This window comes from Octodon degus, unplaced genomic scaffold (genome assembly GCF_000260255.1).
Source record: "Octodon degus isolate 3935 unplaced genomic scaffold, OctDeg1.0 scaffold00006, whole genome shotgun sequence".
Classification (NCBI taxonomy): domain Eukaryota; kingdom Metazoa; phylum Chordata; class Mammalia; order Rodentia; family Octodontidae; genus Octodon; species Octodon degus.
Window position 1 is genome coordinate 24,726,062 of NW_004524582.1, and position 12,315 is coordinate 24,738,376.

Genomic DNA, 12,315 nt, shown 5'->3' on the forward strand with positions numbered 1-12,315 from the left:
AAGTGGCATCCACTTCAATATAAAGGCTTGCAGTTTATCATTCTTAATAGCTGAATACTACTCCATTGTGTAAAAATACCACATCTTTTTCAACCATTCCTCTGTGACTTACTTTAAAAGCAAGAAAATTCTTAATTCCACATCTTTCAGTACCTATTGCCTTTCTTCTTTCCTCACTCTCCAGCACAATGCCCTGAAAGGTACATCTCCAGTTCCTCTCCCTCAGGTTTCTTTTGAACCGTTCTAATAGACAGTTGTATTTCACCTAGACTGCTAGTAGCAAGGCAGCTGCTAGTGACCTCTTATTTGATAAATCCAGTGATTACTTTTTAACTTTCATCTTACATAACTTTATAGCAGCTTATACAATAGTTGATCGTTGTTTCTGTTTTGAAATACTTTCTTTGCTACTTATCTCTGTCTCTCTCTCCCCTTTTATTTATTTTTATTCATTAACTTTGTTGAAAATTAATAATTATATAGCAAATTAAAATTGTAGACAAATATTGAAATGTGAAAGATATAAGATGAAGACAGTGAATTTTAGAAAAATATTTCTGAAATGAATATGAGATTAATAATAAATTGCACATTATAAAATTATTTATAAACTTCAATGAATATAACAAAAAAATTGTCTAAAAATCTTGAAGAGTTTATAGATCAGTCATATAAGAGTTCTCTCTTGCCAAAAATCAAGAAACTTATATTCATTTAATTAGAATTCTCAAAGTAAAAGGGGGTAGTAAATAAATATTTAAGGATTTAAAATTTCTGAATTTAGGGTTTATTTTCTCCTAGTATTAGAAACTTTAAAAAGTGTATTTCCATTTTCCATTGACTTTATATTAGTTCTTCCTTGTCTTTTACAAACACACACACACACACACACACACACACACACACACACACACACGAAAAAAATATGTATATAACCTGACATAAGATTGATACTGTTTTGTGGAAATCTTCGATGACCTTTTAAATGGGTTTGTCTAATATAATTGTATTTTGCATAGTCTTGCGTAACTACCATTTTGAGAGCTCTTTATTCTTTATCCAGGACCATACAGCAACTTCTGTTGCCTTCTGAATTAGGGTCTTTGTTATTTTCTTTTTAAAAATTAATTAATTAATTAATTTTTAAAATTTTCTTTTTCAAACTGAATTGGTAGGACAGTTTCAATAATTAACACATAGCATGAATTCTTCCTAGTGGTTAAGTGCTGTACAAGATGCAGACATGATATCCATGAAACACTATTAGAACAAATCCCTCTATTCATTAAGAGAATGTAACTATCTATTCTAACCATTTTGAATACACAGATCCAAAATGGACATTCGTCTGTATACCCTTTTTTTGTTTAGTTCCATTATTTGAATATTATAGGTGTATTAACTCAGCAAAATATTCTACAAGAGTCCAGTAGTTCATAATAGTACTGGGGTTTCTGCTTGACTGGCAATGTCAGAAATTGTTGACCTGAGTCCCCTGCAGCTCAACATAACAGCATGGTTTTACTTCTTATATTTCGTTTTTATACATTTCTGCTGGATGGTTAAGACCAAGGTAAATCAGAACCTATGCAACAAGATTTGTAGCTTTTGGGTCTGATAAGGTCAGTGAAATGCCCTCAGGATTTATCCTGAGATCCTGTACCTGAGATTGTAGAACCTTTGTCAGTGTCAGCCATGTGGATGAGTCACGGCCATTGCTTGGCCAATGTGCTCTCTGTGAAAGCCTGAGAGAATGTTTTCTCTCCATGTGACTCTCCTTAGGCACACTCTACATTATTGATCACTTTCCTCTTCGGCCCCATAATCTCCTTGATCAGAAAATTTGGGATTCTAGTTATTTTCTATATGCTACATCTGGAGGTATTAGAATATTTTGAGTTTGTATAACTGGAAAATATTTAACTTTAGTTTTCAAAGGTATGTGTGCTAAGTATAAAATTCAATGAGGACAGATCTTTTTTTTTTTTTTTCAGTCTTTTAAATAAATAAATCTAGTTTCTTACCCATGTGCTTTTTTTATTTTCTAATGGGGAATAAGATGCTATTAATTTTGTTCTTACATAGCTAATATTTTTTTCTATGTATGTGCCTTAATTTTTTTCTTTACAATTTGTTTTGGACAGTTTCATTTTTGTGTATGTTGGTATGATTTTATTCATGTTTCTTGTGTAAAAGGTTCATTTTTCTTGGAAATGTGGTGCTATAATCTCTCCCCTCTTTTTGTTTATTCTGGTTTGGACTCAATTCCTTGGTGTCTCTTTTTCTAAACTTAGACCCCTAGAGCTTGATTTACTTTCATGGCCTTGCCCGGATCTCATCCTGGATTTATGTGTATAGTTGTTCACTCAGCGTTGCCACAGATGTATCCAACAGAACTGAGGTGCTCACATCCTCTCCTCAGATCGCTCACAGTAAGGAGAGTAGCATTTCTCCCACTTCAGTTAGTGGCAGGTCTCTTCTGCCATTTTCTTGAGTCAAGAACATTTTGGAGTCAGTCTTGACTACTCTGTTTCTCCCAAACCCACATCTGTCCATCACTAACTCCTGTTGACTGTAGCTTCAAAGTTTGTCCAAAACGTGGTGACTCTTTCATACTGTCTCCCCTGCTGCTAATTAGTTTGGCTTCCATAATCTCTGTATGTTAGTCTCCTTGTTGATTTCTCCTTTTTGCTTACTGCTATTCTTTAATTCTGAATACAACATCTAGATTGGTCCTGTTAAGATAAAATCCCATCAGGCCAGCCTCCTATCACTTTCATTTTACTCAGAATAAACACCAGTATCCTTCCAGTGGTCTATGAGATCTTATGTGATTGGTTCTTTGTTCTTCCTTATCTTCTTTCATACTTTCTTTTTTTCTGTTCCATCACCTCAGTTTTCCTGTTGTTTCTTGAACATTAATATCTGTTAACTAAAATGTATGCTTTTGGGAGAGTAAAAATAGCATAACTCTTGTAAGGAGTATTAAAAAATAGATAAATGTTTTATTTCCTTTTTTATTAATGTATGTTTGCAATATGTAATAATTACAGCCATTGTGGAGAATTGGTACATATCCTGTTTTGATCTAAATAAAAATTAAATTATTAAACGTGAGCTAGGCTGAGAATACAATAGGACATTATGTAGCATAGGTAAGTCATACTGCAGTAAATGTCAGTACTAGAACTCTAGGAATTATACTGGAACTGGCATAAGCTAACTATAGATATAAGAGTAAGTTTATAGAAAAGCATTGTTCTGTACTCTGAGTTGATAAAATACATTAAAGAATACCAAGTTGTTTTATTTAAATTATGGAGAATTTGCTGAAATTGATCAGAGAGCCACTAAGATTATTAGTGTGTTGAAAATTAAACTTTAAGATAGATTGAAACTACATCTAAAGACCAGCATTTAATTGGAAGTAAACAGCCAGGGTAGTTAACTATTGAATATTTATATTTCTTCAGGAATTATGGAATTTGTTATGTTAATTAGTGTTTCTATGTTGTCATTCTAGGTTTTTTTTTTTTTTATGTGTTCAGTACAGGGTCTCACTACACAGATCAGACTCATAGTGCTCCTCCTGTTTTCAGCCTCCTAAGTGCTAAGATTGTAAGTGCTTGCCATACCAAGTCTTGTTTGCTGTTTCAGTGCACCCTGGGGGCAGGGCCGGCATGACATGCGGGGGATCAAACCCCGGTCCCTGCTCTTGCCTAAGCAGGCGCTTTAGTCCACTGAGCTATCTGGCCAGCCCTCATTCTGGTTTTTTTTTTTTTTTTGGTGGAACCAGGGATTGAACTCGGGCCCTTGTGCTTGCCAGCGAAGCACTTAACCTACTGAGCCATCTCCCTGGCCCCTGTTCATTCTGTTTTTAAAGTGACAGCTGTAATTGTCATATTAGATCTTTAAACAATGTTTTTAATGATAAATGTAATTCAGTGAAATGTATGGATTTTCAAATTGTGTTTAATCATTTAAAATTATTCCATTTAGTATGTTGCTATGTTTTACAGAGATATTTTTGAAATCACCTGTTATATTGTATTTTTATATTTCTTGGTGTTTATCATTTTTTAGAAAGTTCAATTTATTTAAAGCTAACAAGCATGCCTGTTTTAAATCATTTAAATCTATTTTTGTTATGTAGGTCTTCCTGTGTTTTCAGAAAGTTGCTGCCGAAATCCTTGGAATCAAGTTAAACAAAGCAGAAATAGAACAGTCACAGGTGATTATCTTGAGCTTTATAGTTTAAAAAATTAATGAATTTCTTACAATGTATTAACTTTTACCTATGATTCCTTTTCACATTTATGCAGCCTGTGTATGTATGCCTAGAAACTCTTGGAAATACATTGTGTATAAATCATTGTTTATTGTGAAAGATAAGGAATGTTAACTTTTAACAAAGTGTGATAATTTTGAAACTTAATGTCCCTTATGTTGGCAAAAAAGGGAAAATGATGAAAATGTTATTACTGGTTATTTTGTGGGTTAACTCTGGCCACATTATCTTATATTTTTACTTCAGTACTTTTAGGGCTATTCATCTTCAAAATACCCCCATCTATGATGACATTAATTCTTGGTAATCTCATAGTGTTTTTTTATAATCTAATAGTATTATTAATTATTTAAGGTTTCTGTGTTCTTTATTATTAGACAGTTTTCTAGACTGAGACCTTACCATGAATACCAAATGTTGAGAACTTAATGACATATTTTCACTTTAATTCATGTTTGATAGAATGAAAAATTAGGACAAGAGCCTGTAGTTCAAAGTTGAGCTCCCATAATGGTTTCATGAGAAGGAACAATCTAACATTTGCCTTTACTTTCTTCCCGAACCCCTATAGCATATAGCTAAAATGAGCTTTTCCTATCTTTAAATTATTTTTAATTCTTTGAGAGTGAGTTTTATGTCACATATTATGTGTGTTCCAAGCAGTCAGAGCTAATGCCAGTTGAAAATGATTACACCGAAGTGACTGCAGGACTTTAGTTATTTGGAACTCTGCAGGTTGGCTGCTTTAATTCCTGTCACTCCGATGCTCATTTTGTTGTTCTCTGGGGCAGACAGAAAGGCGGGTTATGGTATGCTTGGTAACTAGCTCCCACCACAGAAACAGATACTTGCTTCTGGCTTAGGAGCATACAAAAAAGCAGTTGCCATGAGTTTTGTGATCGCACAGACCCCTGTGACCTCAGCTCACGGGATTCTCTCTGTTTTAGCTTCTGTTTCTAAATGGTTTTTGTCTCTGCTTAGTTGGAGAGCCGAATGATTATGAAGCAACACAAGTAATTTATTGACGATACAGTACATACGCAGTGTAGTGGTGGCCTAAAAGAGACTAAAGATATTTAAAGTGTAGTCCCTGCCTCCAGGGAACACATTTTATTACGTGTGGTATCTCATTTAATTTTCACAGTAACTCTGGAGCAGGTGGCATTCCATCATTTTATGTTGTCACAATTCTGAGATCGTGGAAACACTAAATTACTTGGTCACTAAGCAATTGTTAGGTTAGGGAGTCAGGATTTGAACCCAGGTTTACCTGACACTACAACTTCTGCTTAGGTTTACTCTATCTTATGAAAGTGTGCTACACAGTTTGGCGTGCATGGAGGAAAACAGGTAAGGGGGAGCTGGCGTAAAGTACCTGGGCAGGAAAGCTTAGGCTGCAGTTTATAAATAGGAGAGCAGTTTGATTAGAATAACTGACCATTTGTATTGCCATACAAAGGGAGCTTGAGAAGAGATCATTGGGAATCCCAGCTGATAAATTTTCCCTGACCCATTATGAATGGGAAATACATCTTTTGGCAGGGAATTGAGTGAAAGAGTTTTTAAATAGAATTAATCTAATGGGGTATTTTTGCCTGTAATTGGATGGGAAGGAGATAGAAGTAAGGAGACTGTGTTACTGCTCTCAAGGCAGAAGAATCTGTGGGTTTGTGGAATGATTGGATAAGAGGAGGAGAGCCAGGTCACACTGAGATTTCCTGCTCGGAGGGCAGAGGCAGAGCCTCAGGGATTGGTGGGCTGTGCCTATGGAGGCGGCCGCTGGTGCTTCCTTCCCAGTGGGGCAGACCGTGCTCAGGGAGACGCAGATGATAGGGCGACGCACAGGCGCAGGAGGACCCTGAAACTGAGGAGCTAAGATTCCTTTCTTTGTGTGTGTGGCCCTGGAGATTAAACCCAGAGCCTGGTACATCCTAGGCAAGAGCTCTATCACTGAGCTACAGCCCTAGCCCTTTTAGAATTTTGAGACAGAGTCTAAGTTGCTCAAACTGGGCTTGAATTTATGACCCTTCTGCCTCAGCCTCCCCGAGTTCTGATATTAAACATGTCTGCCATCATGCCTGGGTTCTGTTCATCTTTAAATTAAAAAAAAAAAATGTGTTTAGTACAGTGTCTACCGAGTCTCACTGCACAGATTGGACTTGTAGTGATCCTCCTGTTTTCAGCCTCCAAGCACTGAGATTATAGTTGCATGCCACCACACCCAGTCTCAATCGCCATCTCAGCGCACCTCAGGGTCGGAGCCAGTGTGGCATGCCAGAGATTGAGCCCCAGTCCCTGTGTCTACCTGAACAGGCACTTTAATCTGCTGAGCTATCTGGCCGGCCCTTTAAATTTGTTTTTAAATCAAATTTAAAAATCAGATGGAACTTTAGGTACTATGTAGCTAAACTCTGTGTTTTATAGATTAAAATATTGTGAACACCAGAGAGCTGAATCAACTCACCCAAAATTCTGAATGTTGTTGGCAGCATATAATGACTCACCGTATGCAACAATAACTTGTTTTAGCTCCTGTCTTGTCCATTGTGCTATACTTTTAACATCCTGTATCTGTGTTTCATATGGTGGTCTACGCTTAGAATACATATTGATCAAAATATTCTTTAACAGTTTTCATGTCCTTACACATCTCAGAAGCAGAGGCCACATGCTGTTTATCTAAATGTCTGCAGTGCCTAAGTAGTGACTGGCTCCGAATGAGTGACAGTGCGGGATGTTTTAGCTTCCATATCCGGGACATGAGCAATGTGGCTTTTGCAGTGGTAAATACTGTGTAGATTACGGCACAGTTGACCCTGTTTATTCTACTGTGCTCCAAGAGTCTGCCTGGGTTCTTCATACCTTTTCATTCCCACCCCGGCACTGCTTTCTCCTTACTCTTTGGATCTCCGCTTCCACATCTACTTGCTGATGCTCCCGACAAGATCAGACTGAAGCTGCCGTGCCCATGCAGCTCCTTTTCTCTTAAGGCTACTTTATTAGTTTTCACTCTTTTGACCAATAGGAGAAAATAGTTGAACGTGCTTTCTGGCTCATAAAATGAAGATGGGTGTTTTGTAGGTAATATTTTCTCTGAAATAGTCAGTAAATGGCTTGTAACCAAGCCAACTACTGTAAAACCTCCTACCATAATGTTTATGATATAAAAACTATGTTTTTCTGCTCACACAAAGCAAAGTTTTAAATCTAAAGAGCCTTTGTTAGTGCTTCCAGCTTGGAAACGTTGTACAAAGCTTTATGTCAGACAGTCAAGATTCCTCCCACAGATGCTGCTGTGTTAATTATTTTTGATTTGATAAAATGAGTGATGAAACCCCAAGTTAATTTGATCAGAATATCTCAGGCACACAGGTCAATAACCTGGCTGTGTTTATGATGGACTTTAAATCAACATTTTGTTGGATTAATGAGTTGCTGATTATGAAAATCTCTTCTCTTCATTGTGACCTATAGTTTAGTCTAAAACCATTGGTTTAAGGAAGTCAGATAAAGCTATACAACATGCCATGGAGGGATGCTTCCCACTCCTCCTCTGTGGTCAGTGCTGCGTCTGTTGACGGCATCAGGCTGTGTGCTGAGTACATCATGTCTTGCCTGAAAGTTAACACTCCTGCTAGAGGATTTGAACAGAGCCCACCTAAGTTATTACTGCACATTCTCATACCTTAGTGTTTTCTTACTCCTAATTGTTTGTCAAATATTTATTTATGAATTTTCACAAACAGCCCTAGTAAGATGTTTTTACATATGCTGATAAATTAATGAATGCTGTTATCAAGGCAGGACTTTTATTTTTTATTTTTTTATTTTTATTTTTTTTGTAATAATACATTCTATTTTTATTTTTTTATTTTTTTCTACAGTTTTATTGATAAACATATAGCAATGAGACAGTTTCAAATCAAATCGGAAGTACAGTTTCAACAAATAATACACTGCATATATTCTTCTTAGTGGTTAATTGCTGTACAAGATGCGGACTTGTGATCCTATTTACAAACACCATTAGAACAAATCATTCCAGTCCTTAAGACAATGCAACTATATATCTACCCCAACCACTTTGAATACACAGATACAGAATGGACATAAGGCAGGACTTTTAAATAAGACACTTATAATCACATAGAAAAGCAAAGATAATTTCAAATCTAGAAAAAAGAGAGCGTGTTATCTCTGTGATCCATATTTGTCTTTTGTGATTTTTTCATCCCAAGGGTTAGCAAATAGAAACATGGCAGTGCAGTTTTAATTTTTGTTTAGCAAAATGCTTGAATATTTGCAAGCAAAAGCTGTTGTACTTAAATATGGTTCATGAATTTTTTTTTCATGTGACCACAACTACATTTTGAACTGAACACTTAGCAGCATGAAGATTAGGGTTTGGAGGAGTGGGGGAGTAAGCAGCAAAGGAAGGCCTGGTCAAGAGAAGAATTAAGCCTGAAGACTGCCGTTCCTTCATTCCTGTCCTGCTACCAAAGACAAGCACTCCCTCCTTGTGTTCTGACCGCCCAAGGCTAGTGGGAAAGCTCTGTCACCTCATGTCTCCCTTACTTGCAGGTCCAGGGCAACTTGGGCACAGGCCTGTGTAATTGGCCCTGCGCTGCCGACATCGAGTGGCTGGCGTATAAGCCCTCCTCAGTAATGTTTGTCAAAGGAAAGGGAATCAGTGCCTCTCTGTACTTGGGCCAGTGTTGTCAAAAATAGAACTCATAATTTATCTGGAATGTTCAATTGGCCTGTGTATTCAGTCATTAAATAGAATTATAAAGAATAATATTTATTGGATTTCTGTTCCTTTTCTTTCCTTTTGTATGTATATAGTCTGCTGTTTCCTTTGTGACATGTTTTAATTTGTCTTAATTTTCTTTTTCTTTGGTGTTCTGTTCTATTTTCAATCATTGATTTCCTTTTTGTCTTTCTTTTCCCCTTTTTCTTTCTCCATCTTGTTTTTGATGTGTGGAATTGACAGCATATTGTCAGGGCAGAAATAGTGAAGTACCCGGAAGAAGATGCTCTACATGCCAGCTCTTTCCAGAGTAAAATCTGTTCAGTACAGTAGTGCAGGTATTGATAGATAAGTTACTGAAATTCGGGGAAGGGGGAAAGCTAGTAAATGCTACCTTGTTCTTTATTCTGAATAGAGAAATTAACATGATTATTATATATGTTTGTAAATTAATAATGTATCAATTCTGATTTAAACCTGAAAAATTGGTTCTTTGCTGGGAGACTTACAGATTACACAAGAAGTAGTGAACCAATTAAAATAACTCTTTGGTTACTTTCTAACATATTTGTCTTCATAGTTGTGTTCATTATGCTTGCAGTGAAGCAGAGAATTAAGGCAGTTACTTCATTATTCACTCTTTACTATTTTTCCTGAAATAGCCTGGTAATTGAAAGAATATTTAAAAAATTTGTGTTGAATTACCTTTCTTTGTGTGCTGGTGTATGCAGACTTAGTAAGAATTGAAAGCAGTAAAATGTTTTTTTTTAATTTAAATTATTTCTTAGAGTTTAGTTTTAGGGCATTTTGCTAAATTTATTGCTTCAGATATTCCTCTAAGTGTGAATTAGAGGGAAGGATGGAAACAAAAATGTCTTTTGTTTAAACTATTTTAAAAACATAAATATTAGGTTAATTTTCTAAATGCCTCTCATTATACCATAATTTTTAGAGTCATTATTCATAACCCTATTTTGAGCTCTTTAGAACTAAGTCAGGGTCTGAGGAGGGAAGTTTTAAAAATTGGAAAAGATTTAAAACTTAATTTGTTCAAAATACTTGTACTTTTATGTGTGAGCCTTCTTACCTTACTTTTTTAGAATCAGCTCACTGATTAAGCATCCTGAGAAAAGCTGTAGCTGAGGATAAGGGCTTATGGAAATATTAATAAATAGTGAAAATCTTGCCTTTGACACGAGGCAGTCTTATCTATAAATTAAAATATGCATGGATGATTAGTTTTAATGTTTTTGCTTTGAATTATAACTGAGTAGCCATTGCCTGCTTTCAAAAAGCCAGACAGAAAACCTCAACTCTTCATTAGTTATGGTTGATTCTTTAAGTATCAATTTCTGCTTCTTTGTGTTGTTTATCACCAGGAGTTCACCAAATTCAGAAAATAAAAATATACTGTGGCTCTTCCTGATGTCCTGGTAATAACTTTTCTTTTATGACAGAGGGTGGTGAAGGCAGATATTGTAAACTACACCCAGGAGCCCACGTCAAGAACCGCTAACCGGCCCCGGAGCTCCATGTGTGCAGTTCAGTGAGCGCGTTCCCTGCCTGTCGCTCGTGCTTGCGCCCTCCCCGCTGAGCGCCCCGCTGTGCAGGAGCTGGTTTCCTCAGTGGCCCTCTCCATAGTGCAGTCTACGCCTTGTTCCCACCACTCCATCAGTAAGTATTGCCTCAGAGCCGTGGGCCACTCCTGGGACTGGAAGGAATTCAGCTTCGGGACCAATCACTTGAAGATCAAAATGGGACACCTACTCTCTGCAGTTAGATCGCCTCACTGAAAAAGTATGATGACGATTCTCTGTTCTTGCTTCTTTTTCCCTGATGTAAAATTTTTAAACCAAATGTAAAACTATCCAAGCCTTTACCATCAGCCAGGATATTGTCGCTGCAGTGTAATTTTCTTATCCGAATTCATGTATGTCAAAGTACTTTCAGAATGCAAACCCTGAAATAAGTAATGTATTTTACCTACAGTTAACTTAAAAAGGCATTCTTTTGTTGTCTGTTGTGAGTGAAAACATATAAAGCTGTATCTAACTGAAAATGCTTGAAATAAGGTTGTAATAGAAATATTTTTTCATTTTTAAAAAAGGAGCCTAAATTGTTTATATTATAGTTTTAACTCACAAAGTAGTATTTGATATTGTATTTTTATTACTGTATCATGGTCACTGCATATTGTATTATACTCAGCTTAGATGGCTTTATGAATTTTAATAAATGTTCAGCTAATGTTCCTTGTGGAATTTTTCTTACAAACTGTACAAGCACGCCCAGAATGAGCAGTCACATCCTGTTGGGTTACTGTGGGTCACAGTACCTGGCAGTCAGATGTTGGACCCTCATGATACATTTATTTCTGTTACTTTTGGGGGGGGGGATTTTCTTTCAGCCATTTTCCTTTTGGTTACAGAAAAAGTATTTGTGGATACATAGTGATCCTGTGAAGATTAATCTGTGGTCAGCCACTTGAGTTGTTAGCTTGTCTTATTGGTGTGCTTAAATTCAACCCATGAAACATGGCTTAGCTGCAGGGCTGGGCCTCAGCAGCACCCCCCCTCCCCCATTTGCCTGCCACTCTTGCTCCTGTGAAGGGAGCTGCAGCCCTTCTTGCCTGCTCTGTCCCTGCCCCTACCCCTCTGCTGGCAACCTCTCCCTCCTCAGCACCTTCCTCCTGTCGCACAGGAGGTGTGAGAGAAGGACTTTTGACCCTGCTGTAGCTGCACTGTGCTTTTGTGCTTAGGCCCAGGCCTGGGATGATGACCACTCTGGCTTTGCCACAGAGCTGGCAGTTCCTTGTAGCAGCCCTGGGGAGGCCACCACCCCTTCTTGAGTCACAGCTGTTTGCCTCCTTGCCTTTTGTTGTTTTCTGGGATGGCCCCTCAGTGAACCTTGGCTGGGTCTTTTCCCCCCTCTAGTCCCCTCACCCAGCCAGGTACCTTTCTTCTAGCAAGTTTGCTACAAGCGTCTTCCTGTGTGGAAACTAACACCAGCCTGAGAGCTGAAAGGGATTTAGGAAAGCTTACTTCACATCCTTGTGAGACTAAGCAAGCTACAGTGTGGAGAGAAAAGGTAACCTGCCTGGGATCATAGAATCTCAGAGTGACCTGATGGAAATCTATTAAATTACAAAAAGACAAAAATTATGACTCATTATGCAGTGGCCCAGTTCCTTCATTTATATTTAAACACCTTTTTGAGGCCTTCAGGAGGATAAGCCTTTCATGGGCTGTTCAGCATCCTCCTGGCTGGGGCCTTGTGA

At 37.4% G+C, this 12,315-nt stretch overlaps 1 protein-coding gene across 2 annotated transcripts in view; it reads left to right on the forward strand.

Annotated features, from left to right (window-relative positions):
- Rab28 (RAB28, member RAS oncogene family) overlaps positions 1-10,940 on the forward strand; it is a 96,714-nt gene extending 85,774 nt beyond the window's left edge. The window contains exons 6-8 of one of the 2 annotated variants that reach the window (XM_004624561.2): positions 4,154-4,231; positions 9,282-9,376; positions 10,496-10,595. In XM_004624561.2, the coding sequence (XP_004624618.1) occupies positions 4,154-4,231; positions 9,282-9,371 (168 nt within the window). In that variant the 3' untranslated portion in view covers positions 9,372-9,376; positions 10,496-10,595. Of the gene's footprint in view, positions 1-4,153; positions 4,232-9,281; positions 9,377-10,495 lie in introns of both variants that reach the window. The other variant, XM_004624560.2, reaches the window with a different exon arrangement.
- The last annotated feature ends 1,375 nt before the right edge of the window (positions 10,941-12,315 follow it).